Raw genomic sequence first — 19,251 nt, forward strand, 5'->3', positions numbered from 1 at the left:
GCAGGGTTTTTCACCTTTGTTGGGAGTAACTTGGTCACTTGGAGGAGCAAGAAACAGAAAGTTGTAGCCCTGTCAAGTGCGGAAGCCGAATTTCGAGGGTTTAGAAGTGGTCTTATGGAGATACTTTGGCTTAGAAGATTGTTAACAGAAATTGGCTTTCCACCGACACAGAGAAGTCAACTTTTTTTTGACAACAAAGCAACAATCAGCATTTCAGAGAATCCTGTACAACATGACAAAACAAAACATGTCGAAGTTGATCGACACTTTATCAAAGAAAAACTCGAAGGCGACATCATCGAATTTCCATTTGTTCGATCTGAGGAACAACTTGCAGACATACTGACCAAGGCATTGTGTCATAAAGTCTTCAAAGAATTTCTGGGCAAGTTGAATATCGGCGATACCGTTGCTCAACTTGAGGGGGGTGTTGGAAAAAGCAAGAAGAATAAATGGCCGCCCACATTTATTATGTGTAGAGTTCCTAGTTGTAGTGTGTTTCCAATACTCATTTATTGGTGTATTTAACGAGACTCAAATCTCCCTATAAATACTAGGGAGATGAGCATATCAAACACATCAAGAAATACAATCTCTTTACTTTTTAGATCAATATGCCTATCCAATCTTTTTATATCTCTCTCGATTACCATCTTTAAGAGTATGCAATTTAAGTCATATATTTATTCTCTTCTATTTAAAGTAAGTGCATCCCATCGCTCAACTAGATAAACTATTACACAGACATTCTATTATAAAATCAATATATGAAAATAGAACTCATATTCTACTAATTTATTTTCTTATTTTTAGTTATAAAGTCAAATAATTTTTTAGAAATCATGTCGAATCAAAATGTGACTATATACGGCAAATAGAGGTTAAAGTTTGTAGTGATCACGTAAGCAGGGATAGAGAGGCATATAGTAGCATCACTTTATAAACTACCAAGAACAATATATAATCCGCATCATGATTAATGCATTGTAATTGTATTGTAACACAAAACGCGCTGAAATCGAGCTTGAAAACTAAATATTGCCTGCTCTTAAACAAATAAAAGAACCAAGGTTCCGTAAATGGGCTTTTACCTGAGCCATCCCTCATTACTTTTACACTATCAATAACTGAGAATGTTTATCCCTACACTATTATAAATTGCTAATATACAAAAAAAAACTAAAAAAAAAAAAGGAAAAAGGGTGAAGAAACGGTTAGTCAAAAATACCAGAAATGGTGAAATGCCATGATTTCCTCCACACGAAAACATAGAAATCAGTTATATCAACACTAAAAAGAAGGTGGAATCAACAATTCCCCCTCAAATTCCTACACCACTAATTCCAACCTTACTACAAAACCAACACTCCAAAACTATGCATCAAGAAGTCGAAGCAAAGCCACAGCTTTGATCCATAATAACTCTTTTATTTTTTTAGTTTTTCCTTTCCTTTTTAACAAAAAGTAGTTCATTCTCCTGTAACAACAAAAAAAATTCCCCAAAAAAACAACAAAAAAATCGTTACAAACAAAATGGCGCAAATGAGCGAACAAGATTATGCTCGCGAAAAAGAAGAAGAATCCCATAGCGAGAACCGGCGGAGCAGAAGCGACAACGGCTCGTTCAAGTTCAACGTGGCGGCACCGGAGTTCGTGCCAACGATGGCCTCCGCCACCGCCCAGGTGCCCGTAAGCGGCTACTTCTACCCGTGCTTCCCATCGATGGACGGCACCACGGGCAGCTGGATTTACGTGTCCGATCAAGAAATCAGCCTCCCTTCTTTGGCTCAGCCTAAACCTAATGGCAAAGTCGCCTCCCCTCACAATGCCCAGCACCAGCCCAAGGATTCCGCCCTCTCCGAGGAGCTCAAGCACAAGATCATCAAACAGGCGGAATACATGTTCAGCGACATGAGCATGCTGGCCAATGAAACCCTCGTCAAACACGTCAATAAGGACCCTGAAGGCTACGGTGAGATGAGACAGAGTTTGTGAAATTAAATCCCTCAATTTTGATGTTGATTTGTTTTTTTTTTTCCAGTCCCCATCAATTTCGTATCCACTCTGAAGAAATTGAAATCGCTGAACGTGAACAACCAGATGGTGGCGCAGGCTCTTCGTTCCTCATCGAAACTGGTAATTAATTGAGGATTTGATTGATTCAGCATAGTTTGTTAAATTCTGTTACTATGTAGATGGTGAGCAACGACGGGAAGAAGGTGAAACGCATGCATCCGTTCACCGAGAAAGAGAAGGAGGAGCTGCAGCTGCGAACTGTCATTGCTGAAAACCTCCCCGACGATCACTCCCATCAGAAAATCGAGAAAATGTTCAACGTCGTTGGAAAGTAGGAACCTCAATCTTTCCCTTGCTTCGTATCATATCTGCATTATGCGTATTATACATAATGTTATGTGTATGCTGCAGTATAAAGTCGATCCGCATATGCCAACCACAGGAGCATAATTCGTCGAGGTCTTCAAAGGGCGATATAGTTATTAGCAACAAGGTAAAACAAATTAAGGTTATCGTGCCATGTATAAGTATCTTATCTAGTTATTGTTGATGGTGTAGCTTCACGCGCTGGTGGAGTATGAGAACCTCGAGACAGCAGAGAGAGCAGCGGAGAAGCTAAACGACGAGAGGAACTGGAGAAAGGGGATGCGAGTGAGAGTGATGCTCAAGCGCTCCGTATGTCTAAACACCCCACAATGCCTATTTATATTAGTAATTCCTATTTCCTCTAAACGCAAATGCAAATGCAGCCAAAGTCTGTGCTCAAGTGCCGCAAGTCAGAATTCGACGTCTGTTTTGATGATGAAGAATCCTCCCGGCTCAGCAACTCAGAAACTGAGGTACCTCTGCCACTCACTATTGTTTATTACTTATAAATTAATCTGAGAGAAAACGTGCAGGCTGATGAGAATGGAGCAACACTGAAGAGGAGCTGGTCCAAAAACAGAGGGAAAGCAAAACAGCAGCAACAGCAGCCACAGCGGCCGCAGCTGCAGGCCACCCGCAGCCTGCCGGCGACGTCCTCTCACTTCGGCACCAACTTCCCCGTCAAGGGACCCAGGATGCCCGACGGGACTCGAGGATTCACCATGGGGCGGGGAAAGCCGCTTGCCATCCAAGTTTGATTGATTAGGATTTCAATTAATTCATTAATTCAACTAGGAAGTTGTCTTTGTCGAACAAACAAGCTAGTTCCATTGGTCTTTTTCCATACTTAGGGGTGTAATGCCTCTGAATGCTTCGTAATAGCTATTTTTGGGTTTTCCATTTTTTTTTGTATAGTTCCGCTCACTCGTTGAGCTGGGAGTTCGCTACATGGGAGACAACCCTCGGTTCTCCATAGCTTTATACTATCATACACTATTTATTTTTTTTATACACTAGGAGTATTTTTTTTTTTGTTGGTTGTTGTGGTTTTTCAAACATGGAGTCGAGTTATGGAAATAGAGCAAAGTAAGCAAGAAAGATTCATGATGTAAATTCCATAATTGTATAGTACTATTTGATTTGTTTCAAGGATGATGAACATATATGCTTTTGTAACTCCTAGACCGTGATATCTAACACTAACTAGATATTGGTCCATCATGCCTTCTTCAGAATTCTCCAAAACCACCATTTTACCCAAGTTGTTAGTGACCTAATAGAGCATCTATCAAGTTCATGATCTAAGGTGACACTGGTTGGATTCCCTATCTTCACAATCATTATCTACACGTGTTGCATTGCATGCATGTGTTTCACTCGAGCTTATTTCTTCATGCACTAAGACGTGACCAATTCCAACATCTTCCCTCAATTCAAGCGACGTTAAGGAACAAAACCTAAGTTTGTGTTAGAAGTGATAGCAAAAGTGATCCGGCCACTGTGTGTAATGTCAAGTTGTCTAAGCCTTGATGATCAACATGTGAGTGCAGCATGTGGTGCACGAGAGAAACCAATCATCAACCTCACACGAGCTGAAGTTGTGAATGAGCCAAAAGTGACAGCTAAGGTGGAGGACCACCCTTGTACTTGGAGAGACGTGTTGATCAAAGGACTGAAGAAGAAAGATTATTTGTAGAGTTAGTTTTGACTTAGGTTGTAAACATGTTTTAATCTTGTACTGAGTAGATTAGAGTAATATTCTAGATAGTTCGAATGTGGAATATATGTAGGTGTTCTTGAACTTTGTTCTCATCAATGAAAGCTAGCAACTTCTCTATCAATGCATTTTTAGCATATTCTTGTTCATCTTTCTTCTTCATGGATTCCACGGCATGTTTTCAGTTTGTTCTAAACTTGGTGGCTTTGTGAAAATAGCAGCATTACAATCCGTTGATGATTCGTGTCGTACATTCCAGTTCCTTCCTCCCCTTTTCGTCTCTCACAAAGTGCGCGCCTATTTTAATATGCTTCGTTCAAACATGAAGAATAAGATTTGAGGCTAAGGCGATCGCACTCAAGTTATCTACCGATATTGTTGGTATTCTTCTCGACTTAATTCTCAATTCACTCAGAAGTGATTACGTACATCCACATCACCTCAGAGGCATCATGCGCTAGACTTTGTTACACTGCCTCACCGGCAGATCTGGGGGGCAGGACCAGGTCGTCCCCTCTCGGCCCTTCAGAGAGCCTAAATTTTCTCATCAATCGAGCCAAAAATAGCATATTTACCCCCTCCATGGAGTGTAAAAATATACTATTGTTTTCAACAAATGTCATGTGAAATGTAGTAGTCCAATGGTTTAGTTGGGTTTTTAACAAGAACATATTTTTTCCATTCTTTACTTTTTTAAGTATTTTATCAATTCATATTTCTTCTTATTATCAAAATAAAATCTTTAAATACTTTATGAAATCTAAACTTTTCTAATTTACATATATTATTTTGTTAAATTTAGTTTTTGGTCAAAATCATTTTCAATATTGTGTTTATTTTTTTTTCCTAAAATACTTATAATTTGTGATCCATATTGCATCTTATTATCTATGTAACAAAATAAATAATTTAAATATTTATGAACCTAAATAATTGTTACTCTACTTATATCACTTTTGTATATACTAATAGGTTTGTGTTAAAATGACAACCCCTCTTAAAGTGACACAGTGACACCACTTATACAGCAATATTATAAACGCTACACAACAATATTACAAACACTACACATCAATCTATAGATTGTTGTATAGTGTGTCGGATATTGCTGGACAAAAAAAATTGCTGGATAAAGACCAACAAATTGCTGGCCATCTTTTTCAGATTTTTTTTTAAATTTTTTTTGCCATGTGGCAGCTTATTATTCGTCCACGTGTACAAATGATTGGCTAGGAATGGTGGTATGGTGTTATTTTAAGGGATGGTGGCACCCTAACATGCCCCCTATACTATGATTTTGGATGTATATAATATTTTCAATGATTTCAAATTTTTAGAGGAATGATACATATATGCAAGCTAATGCATGTTTATATTTTATTAATGAAGCTAGTGCTAATTGGATATTAATATAATATTTTATTTTATTATTAAAATAATATTAAATTATATTAATATTTAAAATATTAAATTCCTCCCCCTCCATTTTCAGAGTCTAGATTCGCCAGTGCTTTGCCTCTGTGCTCAACCTTGAAACCACCAACTGCTATTTAGCACACCACGAGATCATATTTGACCCATAGTACACACAATATTTGGTCATAGATCTACTCTCGTCAAGAGCCAATGCCCAAACAGAGTTGGAGAAAGTTGCAATTTTCTTATTCGATCTTGTAATGTGACTATCATAGTCTAAGGTTCCAGCCAGAAAACCTAGGATCCTAGGTACGACCTTCGAATATGAATCAAGGTACGCTTTTGTTTTATAGTTTATGCTCCTTTTCCACTGTTCTCGGTTATCATCATAGAGAATTTTATATAATTGTTCATTCATTATACCAACAATATCTCCAATTAACATAGACTAAATTTATTTTACGCTTAAATTGTTGTTATTCATATCCAACACATTGTACCTACTTTAATTTATTTATACTGAAATTTACACGTTATTGTTAAAATTCATTCCAATGACTACCATCAATTTAATTTGTTTTTTAGATAGATAGAGAGAGTATTATTAACAGTAAAAGTTTTCATTAAATCTCTTTAAACGTTAGCCAACGAATCCTTCAGAAAAAATAGAATAAAATTACCATCAATTTAATTTGTTTAAATTTTTTGGTAAGCATTATAATTCGATAAATATATGACGTGATATATAGGTCATGGCAATATCACTGATGATTTGCAATTTCTAAATTTTCAAACACATGACCTTTCCATTTTCAGGTAAGAGCGCACTTAGCTAATTAGTATATTTCAGATTCTACTTCTTCTGCCGTATTTAATTAAAAAGTTACACAGTGGGTTTAGACTTTAAACGTTTTGGGAAATGATTAATATATAGGGAAAATGGTGGACACACATGACTTCGACTTTATAAAGCATCCGCCTTTGAGTTTACATCCAGTTGACTATTTATCAACATTTTTAACTGCAATTGGTATAAGTCAAATATTGATTGGAATTTTCATTGATATTAAATTCTTCTAAAATACGGAATTTTTTTGGTTCTGGTGGGATCTAACCATATCCTTCATTTTATCAAAAGAATGATAAATGTTTATGAGAATTGATAATGAGGCATAAATACAAACGCTCGCATAATCGCGTTAAATTCCATGCATAAGAAATTGACTAATAAGTATGTGAGTTTGAATCCTATTAGTGCTAAGTTATTTGCGACATTCTTATGCATGTAGTTTAATGTGCATATGTATGCTTCATATATTCCCAATTCTTACATGGTAAATATGATTGTCGGGGGTGCGTTAAAATGACAACACCTCTTAAAGTAACACATTACCATTATTCTTTATTTTCTAGTTAATCATTTGTACACGTGGACGAATAATCAGCTGCCATGTGGCAATCATAAAAAATGCTCAAGGGTAAATTTTCTCGGCCAGCAATATCCAGTACGCTACACAGCAATATCCAATACGCTACACAACAGTTTACATCAATTTTTTCTCGGTCATCAATATCCAATACGCTATATATTGTTGTCTAGCATTTATACTATTGTTGTGTAGCGTTTATAATATTGCTGGATACGTGGTGTCACAGTGTCATTTTAAGAGGTGTTGTTATTTTAACACAAACACATGATTCTCACTTCATCTAACCCCTCTATATACACTTTAATTACATGAGTAGGGTTGAGTTAACTTATTAGTGTAGAAATGTAAACATCACATTGAACATATAAAGTTGCTGCATTTAGTTGAAATAGTTGCATTTTTAGAAAAATAAATTTTCGTCCCTTAAATCTAGCAAAGAGATACATCTATCCATCGTAAATCTTTATAACTGTATGGGTGAAAATAATTACCGATTCCCACGATAAAAAAAATTGAGCTTATATTTAAAGCTATTCTTATATAAGTATTTACATTTATTTTAAATAGATGATGATAGACCTTAGAAGTATGTAAATAGTTTCCTCTTCCCACAAATGCGTTAATCACAAAATTCTGGTGGGGTATTACTTTGAAAAAAATTGACCAATTAAACCATAGAAATTTGATAATGCTATTTTACCAACCACCAACGAGAAAAAAAAAAAGAGAGGAGGATTTACAAGTTGCACTTATACGCGGTAACAAACTAAATCAAGCCTCTCGATCTCTCTATATATATCCTTCCCTCCAACACAAATTTAATATCAACTCATTTCCTACAACCATTCATCACTTGTACTTTTTGTTTAGAAATGGGTGCGAAATGCAGAGGAGCATTTTTTCTTTTAGTTGTAGCTGCAGCAGCATCGACATTCGGCGTTGCTTCAGCAAACAAGGAGTGGAGCACCGTGGCCGGAAACTGGAACCACACGGGGGCCGATTTCTGGTGGCAGAGGCACCCAAATGGAACTCAGGCGGCGTCCAAGAGAGTGATCGTTGGTGGAGACCAAAACTGGCGTTTCGGGTTCAACTACACTAACTGGGTCATCAACAACACCCCCTTCTTCTTAAACGACACCTTAGGTAATTAACATAATTGTTGAGCAGACAATTTCATACTAATGTGTCGTTCGAGTACGCATTAAATAACCTTACAGTGGTTGCATAATGATTAATGCATATATATAATTATCCGATGTGTGATGCTTGCAGTGTTCAAGTACGATCCACCAAACGACACGACATTCCCTCACAGTGTTTACCTGTTGCCTGATTTCTGGAGCTTCCAAAACTGTGACCTGAGAAGGGCGAGGAAGATCGGAGATGTGAACGCAGGCGGTGGGGATGGCTTCGAGTTCGTGCTCAAGAGGTGGCAGCCTTACTATTTTGCCTGCGGCCAACATGACGGCATCCACTGCAAAGATGGCCTCATGAAATTCGCTGTTTGGCCCTTGATCCGTTGGTTCTACTGATTATCAACAACAACATATTAATACGGAGAATAAGATTGATTTTTGTTTCTGCAGTGCGTACGTGTGATTTTGTTATTCCACTACTTTCATTTCTTTTTCTTTTTCATACTCCTTTTGTTACTCATCTTGCTACATCTACATTCATGAAGCAATATCTGTAACAGTTGATTTTGTATTCATCACGTCAATCAAGTTATTTTACTAAATATTATTGCTGTTTTGGCTTTTCACTTTTTAGCTGAAGAGAAAATAATTAATATTCCCGAGGAAATGTTTATTGATGGTTCAAATAGGTCCATTAAGAGATATAATGCCGTGTAGTCAATTTAGTACCAATATAATTATAGCCAATTTTCATTTTTATAACAAAATTGCCTTTGGTTTTTATAATCAAATTAGACCAGAAACTGCATTTTCACAATTTCTCTCTCATTTTGATTTTGATCTATACTCCTTAACCTATATATTTCAGCCAAACAAAAACCCTAATCTATGCTCAACAATTTTTTTCCTTTATCATTTAGGTTAGCATCGAATATTTTCACATTTTTTTGCGTTTAGTATAGCAATCAAACACGTTTTGGTAATTAAGTTGAATTCCAAACGAGGTTGGTAACAAAACATTCTTTTGTATTAAAATTGATTGTAATTTGGCATTGATAATTGAGTTCTGTTCTAGTAGTACTACTAATCTAATTTAGTGAGTAAAATAAACGCCAAACCATTATTTGTATGAGCTATTTCCAAAAGCTTGTAATTTGATTTTCTCCGAAATGCCCCTCCCAAAATCTCTACTCAGACCTAGAGCGCTCCACACCCTCTCTTCCCAGTCCAAACCGCTCACTTCACCTCATCCTCCTCCGCCGCCGGATACCTTCCTCGTCGACAAGGCCATATCAATTCTCAAATACCACCACCCCTCACTCCTCAACCCCTTAATCCCCCAATTCACCCCTGCAGCCGCCTCCTCTCTTCTCCTCCAATCCCAAAACGACCACACCCTAATCCTTAAATTCCTCAATTGGGCTCGCAAATTTCCCTTTTTCACCACCCACCTACAATGCCTCTGCCTCTCCATACACATTCTCACTCGCTTCAAGCTCTACAAAACCGCCCTAACACTGGCGGAACAAGCCGCCCTCACTTTTCCCGCCGACCAAACGACCGATTTGGTCTTTTCCTGCCTTGTCGACACGTACCAGCTCTGCAACTCCAGCTCCGCGGTGGTTGATTTGATGGTAAGGGCCTTGTCTAATTTGAAGCAGATTGATAGAGCTTTGAATTTTGTGAATTTGGCTACAAATCATGGTTTCCAGCCTAGTGTGTTGTCATATAATTCGATTTTGGAGGCGATTATTCGGAGTAAGGCTTCTGGATGTGTAGAGTTAGCCAACACTGTGTATAATGACATGCTGCATAAAGATGTTTCCCCCAATGTTTTTACTTACAATATATTGATTAGAGGGCTGTGTGCAAATAAGACTATTGATAGGGGGTTGGATTTCTTTGAGAAGATGGAGAAAAGGGGTTGTTTGCCCAATGTGGTTACATATAACACCTTGATGGATGCCTATTGTAAATCGGGCAACATCGATGAGGCGTATGCATTACTGGAACTGATGTGGGAAAAGAATTTGGTGCCTAATGTGATTACTTACAACGTTATCATAAATGGATTGTGTCGAGAAGGGAGGATGAAGGAGACAGGCAAGGTTTTTAATGATATGAAGGGTCAGGGCTTGGTTCCAAATGAAGTTACATATAATACAATTATCAATGGGTTCTGTAAAGAGGGGAACTTTCACCAAGCTCTTGTTTTACACGCGGAGATGGTTAGGAATGGCTTGTCTCCCACTGTAGTCACTTATACTTCTCTGATAAATAGCATGTGTAAATCCAGAAATATGCGTCGTGCCATGGAGTTCTTCGACCAGATGCAGATCAGGGGACTGAACCCTAATGAGAAAACTTATACAACTTTAATTGATGGTTTCTGTCAGCAGGGGTTCATGGATGAAGCATACAGATTTTTGAATGAAATGATAAACAGGGGCTTTTCGCCCTCAATAGTGACATACAATGCATTGATCAATGGGCATTGTGTGGCAGGTAGAATCGACAATGGAGTGGAAGTGATTAAAGATATGACTGCAAAAGGAGTGTCTCCAGATGTAGTAAGTTACAGTACAATCATATCTGGTTTCAGTAGAGATTCTCGTTTGGATGAGGCATTCCAAATGAAAGAGGAGATGGTTAAGAAGGGGATTTTTCCAGATGCCATTACTTATTCGTCTTTGATGCAAGGTCTTTGTGCAGAGAGGAGACTAACTGATGCTCGTGAAATGTTTGAAGACATGTGGAGACTAGGTTTGCAGCCTGATAAGTGTACATACACTACTCTTATAAATGCTTGTTGTGCTGAAGATGATATGGAAAGTGCAATGTATCTCCACAATGAAATGATCAATAAAGGTGTTCTTCCTGATGTTGTTACCTACAGTGTGTTGATAAACGGGCTTAATAAGCAGGTTCGCAGTAAGGAAGCAAAGCGGCTGCTTTTCAAGCTGTTCTATGAAGAGCATGTTCCTTCTGATGTTACTTATGATTTGCTGATAGAGGGCTGTAGTAGCATTGAATTTCAGAGCAGCGTAGCACTTATGAAGGGATTCTGCTTGAAAGGTTTGATGAATGAAGCTGATCGAGTTTTTGATGAAATGCTTCAGAGCAACCACAAGCCTAGTGAAGCAGTTTACAATGTTCTCGTACATGGCCATTGTAAAGCAGGAAATTTGCAGAAAGCAATCGATCTATACATGGAAATGGTGCAACACGAACTTGTTCCTCATGCTGTTACCATTATTGCTCTTGCTAGAGAACTTCACAAAGTGGGCAGGACGGAAGAGCTGAATCAAATTTTACAAGATATGTTAAGAAGCTGTAAAGTTATTGATGGTGACCGAGCCAAAGTCCTTTTGGAGGTGAATTACAAAGAAGGGAACATGGATAACGTTTTTCACATTCTGCAGGAGATGTCCAAGGATGGCCTGCTTCCCAATGATTTTAAGACTGCATAGGCTTGTGACGTTATTTTATATGGAATCATTAAGCTGTTTGTGTAAAACATAACAATGGGCTGGGTATGCAACACATGTCGGACTTGCTTTTTCTCCCACAATGAAGGTTTGAGTTATGGCAGTGTGTCCAGTGGTAGTAGCCAGTTTCGAGAAGATGAAAAGAATGGCTGCTAGCTTACTGAGCCATTGTGCTAACAGAAGCCATTCTTTTTCCCTGCCAAAAGAAAATGGTGAACCAGTGTCATATCTATAGTGAGATAGACAAGGATGGCCTTGGTTTCAATTGAGGTAACAACAGCTTAGAGTTATGAACAGACATGCTGACTAGAGGAGTTGCTTCATCTGCTATCCCAAATATATCTCATAGAGAAATCATTTGTTTCTAGTTGTATTTGGACACAGTCTTGTATTTTCTTTTATAATTTTTATCAATAGTAAAGTATAGTCACCGATTTATTGTCTATTATCTGTTATGCAGGTAGTGTATTAAATCATCTACTACTAATATTTGTCACAGATTGCATACAAATTCAAAGGGGGATTTGATATGCAATATTTGTTATTGTGATAGTGCTGGAGGAAGCTCTCTCCACAAATTTATTGGTAATGGTGTTGCATTTGCATACCTCTTGTTGGCTGAACCAGTGGTACCATGGAGTGTTCATTTGCATACCTCCGTGACTCCACTGCACACACCAAAATCTATCCATTTTTGTTCACTGCTTCAATATGCTTATTGTATTCATCACATTCACATACCTATATATCCAGATTCTAAGGCCATCAGCCATCAACTCCTTAATGGTAGGCAATAATGTGTCTGTGAAGTCCTTCCAGTGTTTCCGTACAATAGGACTGCACAAACGCGCCAGAAATAATTTGTTCAAATTGTGTAATCTGGAAATGGATGTATTGTGGTGAGTAGTTGGTACCTGCAGACTTTCCAAGGCCTGGGAATTGCTGTCACGTTATCATGAAGAGCTGTTTGAACTTGAAAGATGTTTAGGTATGATTTAATGTAATTACTAGAGCATTGATCACATCCTGATATCTACACATCAAACATGTTTATTAAACAAGAATCACCAGATTTAGGATAAACTGATAGTCAAGGTTTACCATGGAAGAGTCTGAGGATGAACACCAGGGAGCATAAATGTGACGAGGGTAAATATTGGCTACTGCATCCTCAGCCTCATATCTGTAACTCGTGCACATGTATGATACATTGGCACCTTGACTAAAGTCACAGTAATCTATGATTCCTTGATGGGTTTCGTCGGGTTTGAGAGCATGTGTCGACAGATATTCATAATACCCTCTAGGTAATCCTCAACAGTCACATTTTTGTGAGCTGGGAATGATACTTGGTAGGAGTATATATTTTGAGTTTATTGATGAACTCAGAGTGATTCCTTTCAAGTTGATGACGGTTTGGTTAGTAAATTTGTTGTTTTGCATGATCACTGAAGCCAGCTGAGGCGCGTAGTGACCGGCATAGCTCTCTCCGGCTATGTACATCTCTCGGGTTTCGTACTTTGGAAACCTCTCCAACCAGTTGTGACGATAAAGGTGCAATGCTGTTTGTGCATCTCTAGTGGTGTAATCCGATTAAGGTGTAAGCATATTGTGTGGGTTTCTAAACGCTTCAGAGAGGGAATGGAGGCTCTTTTTATAGGTCTCGAGTTCTTGATGATATCATGTTGAGTTGAGTTTTCTTGTAGTAGAGTTTTATTTGCTGACCTGATTTTCGTTATATAACCATATTTAGTGACAATTATTACTGTGGTTTTACTAAGCAAATAATTGCTCAATGTAAGAACAAATACTTGGTAAAACATGAGATACCGAACACTTTCCGAGTATCGAGAGTGTTTGGTATTCACATTGTCAGAATATTTCCAAGTACTTCCGAAGAGCAACACTAGGAAATTTCCGAGCACTATAATGTACCTAATCATCGTCACAAACAAATCATAGTCAATGGGTTCACAAACTAAGTGAACAGATTGTGCATATTTGAAGTTAACTTAGACAACCTGTGCATTTATTTAAAACGAATTGTGGTTCACAACACAGCAAATCGAGGCAAATACGGGGGACGTGATTTGTGGTTTTCTTAATCAAATCAAAATAACATGACGAAGCAAAAAAAAGACCTAAAAGATTATGAAATAATTCAAACTCAACTCTAGACCCAAACTCTGGAAATTGTGAACATATTAAATTTCATGAATTCGTCATTGTCGGTTATTATCATGATTTGCACAAGGATATCAGATGCTCGGAATTCAAATTGTCCTAGGTGATCAAATCATCTATTCTCCATTTAAGATCGGAGGAGGACCATAATACTATACAACAGTACTACAGCAGTCTTATGATGGACACGATATCCAGTAAATAAAACAAAGCAGAAAACTAAAACACAATCTTGAACAAAAGAAGATTTCTTTCAAATCAAATCATTTACATATGCTAGTATAGTGCTGGTAAATCTTGATATGCAACTTTGAACTGAATTGGGAACATGCAATTGGGCATATAAGGTATTAGTTCAATATGAGGATTTAAAGGCACACACATACATTATCACCCCATTAATCATAATAGTTTATCATACCATAGATAATTCATAGCTAAATTTGACACCGTCAAACCTACAAAGAATGAGTCTTTAACCAATTCCTGCAAAGCTCTTCCAAACCAAAATTCTAAATCCCAATTTATAAATAAAAAAATGAAACGTACGACTCTGACTAGATAACTGGTTCAGCTACAACAATGAGCGTGGTCGCTGTATTAAGATTAGCTGACTGACTGCTCACGGCTCCTACGACCATTTGAAGAAGCCACCCAATAGGCCGGACTACCATAACCGTATCCATTGTAACCTTGCCTTTGGCTCCACTGACTATGATCTCCTCTCGACTGCCAAACACAAATCAACAGATGTAATATATCATGAGAGCCCTCTATATAGATTCGGTACCCTATATAATTTACTAAACAACTGCTATCCTGGACTTTGGATTTACCTGCTTGTTGTTTAAACTCCGGCCCCAAGAAAGGCGAACCTTCTGCTTGCCAATAATCGTCCCATTTAATCTGTGAAGTGCATCCTCAGCATTGCTTCTGTTGAAACAAAAAAATATATAGGTCATTTTATTGTTTTAGATATAAAATACGCAGTGAACAATCAAGAGGGTTTTTCTTCAGGGCTTGCTTAGTGATAGAAAACCCTTGTTTCCCACCCATCAAATAAAACTTGTACGGAGTATAAGAAAAATAGTCTCTCCATAAAGCAGCATCTAACTGCTGGCAGAGACAATCCACAAATATATAGATGTACATATATTTCATTTATACCATTCCTCAGTCCTCACATTGGCACATTCTCCACATTCAATAATTTCTTAATGTCTATAGAAGCATAATCATGTAACCTGGTTCTTAGTTTACACTTAAATAAATGGTTTCATGAAATATACATGTAAACAGAAATTGTATTTTCAAACCAGTAAGGAGAAAACAAAAAGGAAAAGAACATATCAGAAGTTGCAGTCACAAGCACAAACCACATAAGAAAATTACCTTTTTTCGTATTGTACAAAACCACATCCTCTTCCAGCTGGTATTTTCACAGAGACAACCTCGCCGAATGGAGTAAAAGACTCTCTGAGCATATCATCAGTAACTTCCGAGTCAAGCCCTCCAACAAAAATCTAAAAGAGACATAGGATATCCTGTTAATCATGATACAAAATTTCCAATAGCAAGCAATATCAGAGCTGAACTTACAGTTGTGCTGGATGACTCATTCTCTGATTGACCTATACATACAGTATCATTTGAAGGACATCAGCCAGTCAATATAGAACAAGTCAGAATCCTTGAATAAATGTAACATAATAACAAACATAGCTCGTACAAAAATATAAATACAAAGAAGCAACTTCCCAAATTTAACCATAAGAAGAATAAATAGAAACGGATTAGACTAAATCATGGGTGAAATTTTTAATCCCATGAGCAATATGAGTGTATAAGATGATGCAAATTGGCAAGTTTTTACACTTCCGGCTTACCTTTGTCACTCTTATACATGAGATATGAGAGTAAAATGTAAATTAGACATTAATTAAAGAAATATAAATAAAGATTTATGGAGTTTATAACATAAATGGAGCACACAGAGACCTGTAATGAAATAGTAGTAAACAAAAACTTGTTATATATTGAAGACTAGAAACAAGTTATTCACTGAAAAAGCCAGATATTTGGGGAAAAGAGACTTGGAAACATAAAAACTAATTTATGTGAAAAACATCAAAGAACAGAAGTATAATAATAGTAGGAGTGCCATTACACCTTGAGAATAATATTGTTGCTGAGATGAATATCTCCTGGGGGTTGCTACACCAATTCGCATAGGCCTACTAGAGCACTGGACACCATTCATTTCAGTCACTGCTTTAGACTTTTCATTTTCATCATTGAACCTAACAAAGCCATAACCTTTCGAACGTCCAGTATTCAAATCAACCACCACTTTTACATCTTTAACAGATGGATACCTACTAGCAAAGGTTTCATGCAGCAGTTCATCAGTAACATCAGGCGCCAAATCTCCAACAAATATTGACAAATCAGAACCAGCTTCAGGGCGCCTATCACCAGAGCTAAAGGTAGCCCAGTTTAAGCGAAAAGGTTGATCTGCATTAGGCATCATGGCACCATTGTAGCTCTGCAGAGCACTCTCTGCTGCATCATGAGAATTGAACTCAATGAATCCATATCTATCCGATTGACCAGTCTGTCTATTGCGAATTATCTTTATCGAAAGGACCTGCATGTTTCGATTTAATAAGTCAAACCAAATATAAAATGACAGTGGCAAATGAGTTAATAACATATTTTGCAACATTGTTTTCTAGACACTAGACAGAGATCATAGATTGATAGTTCTCATCTTTTAGATCAATAATTGATAGATAACTTTTGTTTGGGTTCTAAATTGACAAAACTCCGTTTATATACTATCTCCATCACACCTCGGTGGGATGTAAAAACAAAGAAGAAGACCATCTAATAATTGGGTATCTGGTTTGCTTCGCAAATATCTGTCATCTGCAGGTTCTTTTGACAAGTAAAATCAGTGAGCCAACGAATTTAATTTAGTTTGTCTTAGTTGTATCAAACGATGTAAAGATGGCTGCATATATTGGAATAGCTGAACATGACATAATTAGTTTGATATTGATTCATATCAATTTAATCTGTTTTCGAATTAAGTTCCTGAACTTTACATCAATTCTCTTTGGTTACAGAGACACACACAAGATCTAAGATATCAGTCATCACAAAGTAGGATTTTCAAATCTGGGGCAAAAATAAGATTGAAAGAAACAAGAATCAGCAATCTAGACGTAGAGATGTGTTACCTCTCCAGATTGAGAAAAGCAGGAGTGGAGATAATCCTCATCCATCCACTGCTGGAGATCTCCAATCCAGATTGTCTTATTGTCCTCGCTAGAAGGTTGAATCTGATTGCGGTGCTTGGGAGGATAGTGCTTGGGTTGAGGCTGGTGGGGGTAGTAGGGCAAGTAATGCGGGTTATACATCATCTGCGGGTGCATAGCCATGGCCGGATACTGCTGCACCGCCATCCACCAATGCTGGTACTGCTGCATCGCTGCCCAATGCTGATGCTGCTGCTGCATCTGCCGTTGCTGCTGCTGATTTGAATCTCCGCCGGCGCTCATCCTGTCTTCGAATTCGAGTTTCGGTAGACTAGGGAAACCGCTTCTCGAGATTTATGTGACAAACCACAAAATAAAGACAAATAATTAGGGATCTAGGCTGCTCGATTTATTTTCTTTTTCTTTTTCCTTTTCCTTTTTTATATAAAAATATATTGCAATTTTTAAATCATCCAATTATCTCTTTCCTTAATAACGAAATCAACAATACTATTGATGAATAATACATGCTGTATTTTTGATGGCAAATAAATTCAAATTACAATATTATTGATGAGTAAATGGAGTAATTATAACAGGAAATAAATTTAAATTACACTCTAAAGTTTTCCTTGATTAACCGTGTTTTAATTCCGGAATAAATGTAAATAAGTAAATAGAAGATGATTTTTGAGAAGGGTGCATTGATTTGAGCGCCGCCGAATCTAGACCGTTGGTGGATGTTGATTGTTTGATGAAAGGAAAGGTTAAAAGCAGAGCAAGTTGCGGCGGCGTATGAGTATCGACGGGGTCCCATTGCCATTTGGAGGTATCCGTAGGATCTATTCGTTGCAGATGGACGGCCCAAACCTGATAATTTCGCATCTCACTGACTCAGACAATTAATTACTACTACAATATACTCCTTTCAATATTAATTGACTCATTTTTTTTTCTAAGTCAGTTTTAATTTTGTTAAAAAATAACCCTGTTTTTTTCATCTCTTCTACTACTTTATTTTAATATTTACTTTATTAACCATTTAACACATTATTCTTAATTTCCATGCCAAAAAGAAGTACTCCTCAATTAATAAGAAACATATAGATTACTTGTTTGTCGTCTCATGATAAATAGACTCCTTAGAGCATCTGCATCGATGCTCTTGCGGAATAGTTGTGCTCTTAACGACGGCAAGAGCACATATGTGCTCAACGCTGCGCTCTTGCCGACGGCACGGTCACGACAACAAGAGCACGAGCAGCCGACGTGGCATGCTCTGGTTGACCGTTAGTTTATCATTTTTTATTATTTTTTAAAATTAAAAAAAAATCTGAAAAAATCAGATTTAATAAAACAAATATTTTCGCACTTTCCAATAAAATATATCCATTTTTTCCACACTTTTAATTTATTTTTTCATTATTTTTACTCCGAAATTCACACTTTCATCTATAAATACCCCATTTCAAACACAAAAAATCACACTACACCAAACAACTCTCTCAATCTCAATTTTTAGGATTTTAATTATGTAATTTTTAATTTTTAGGATTTTAATTATGTAATTTTTAATTTTTTAGTAATTTGTAATAGTATCTGGTATTTTTAATGCATTTTAATATTGTGGAAATGTTTTTAGTAATTTAAGTGTTTAAATTGAATAATAGAATGGTGAGACCCTTGAGTATGCACTTGCGGAAGAGATGGATGTGAGTGTTGTGCTCTTGCCTAAGAGCATGGATGTGGATGCTCTTAGATAGTCACATGAGATTTTACTTTTTAGGATATACTATTAAAGTAGAGAGAAAATAGTACTCCTTCCGTCCCACAAAAGATATCACACTTGTGGGACGACACGAAATTTTAGGAGGTTTTATTTTGTATGTTAGGTACAAAGAGAAAATATAATTTTATATTATTTTGAGAGATAAGTTTTTTTTAAATGGAAATGTACATCTTTAGTGAGACAAACAAAAAAAGAAAGTGAGACATCATTTATAGGACGAAGGGAGTATATATATTAATGTGAGAGAAAAAAAATTTCGAAAACAAGAAATGTGACATATTTTATATGACAAATTAAAAAGGAAAGTGTGACATCTATTATGAGACGGAAGGAGTAGTATTACTCTTTCCGTCACAAAATAAGAGTCGCATTATGCTATTTCCGTCTGTCCCACAATAAGAGTCACATTTCACTTTTACCATTAAGAAAAATTGTAACTACACTACTCT

The 19,251-nt window shown here is 37.0% G+C and overlaps 4 protein-coding genes across 4 annotated transcripts; 3 read left to right on the forward strand and 1 right to left on the reverse strand.

Moving 5' to 3' along the window:
• Positions 1 to 1,219: 1,219 nt before the first annotated feature.
• On the forward strand, positions 1,220 to 3,600 carry LOC125221709 (la-related protein 6C-like). The gene is made up of 7 exons (XM_048123918.2): positions 1,220 to 1,972; positions 2,042 to 2,136; positions 2,196 to 2,347; positions 2,428 to 2,509; positions 2,575 to 2,691; positions 2,766 to 2,855; positions 2,916 to 3,600. The coding sequence occupies exons 1-7, from the start codon at positions 1,534 to 1,536 to the stop codon at positions 3,138 to 3,140; spliced, it is 1,200 nt and encodes a 399-aa protein (XP_047979875.1). The 5' UTR covers positions 1,220 to 1,533; the 3' UTR covers positions 3,141 to 3,600.
• Positions 3,601 to 7,790: 4,190 nt separating this feature from the next.
• On the forward strand, positions 7,791 to 8,683 carry LOC125221710 (blue copper protein 1b-like). Its single transcript, XM_048123919.2, has 2 exons — positions 7,791 to 8,088; positions 8,218 to 8,683. Exons 1-2 carry the CDS (start codon positions 7,818 to 7,820, stop codon positions 8,475 to 8,477), a joined length of 531 nt encoding a protein of 176 aa, XP_047979876.1. The 5' UTR covers positions 7,791 to 7,817; the 3' UTR covers positions 8,478 to 8,683.
• A 551-nt stretch (positions 8,684 to 9,234) lies between these two features.
• On the forward strand, positions 9,235 to 12,014 carry EMB2745 (Tetratricopeptide repeat (TPR)-like superfamily protein). Its single transcript, XM_048123917.2, has one exon. The coding sequence runs from the start codon at positions 9,251 to 9,253 to the stop codon at positions 11,549 to 11,551; it is 2,301 nt and encodes a 766-aa protein (XP_047979874.1). The 5' UTR covers positions 9,235 to 9,250; the 3' UTR covers positions 11,552 to 12,014.
• Positions 12,015 to 14,151: 2,137 nt separating this feature from the next.
• Positions 14,152 to 17,382, reverse strand: LOC125224038 (polyadenylate-binding protein RBP47-like). The gene is made up of 6 exons (XM_048127379.2): positions 16,996 to 17,382; positions 15,923 to 16,400; positions 15,353 to 15,384; positions 15,146 to 15,276; positions 14,590 to 14,686; positions 14,152 to 14,482 (listed from the first exon to the last, which is right to left on the reverse strand). Exons 1-6 carry the CDS (start codon positions 17,314 to 17,316, stop codon positions 14,360 to 14,362), a joined length of 1,182 nt encoding a protein of 393 aa, XP_047983336.1. The 5' UTR covers positions 17,317 to 17,382; the 3' UTR covers positions 14,152 to 14,359.
• Between the last annotated feature and the right edge of the window lie 1,869 nt (positions 17,383 to 19,251).

Source organism: Salvia hispanica, chromosome 1 (genome assembly GCF_029641045.1).
Source record: "Salvia hispanica isolate PSC_SH4W2 chromosome 1, Shi_PSC_v1, whole genome shotgun sequence".
Classification (NCBI taxonomy): Eukaryota; Viridiplantae; Streptophyta; class Magnoliopsida; order Lamiales; family Lamiaceae; genus Salvia; species Salvia hispanica.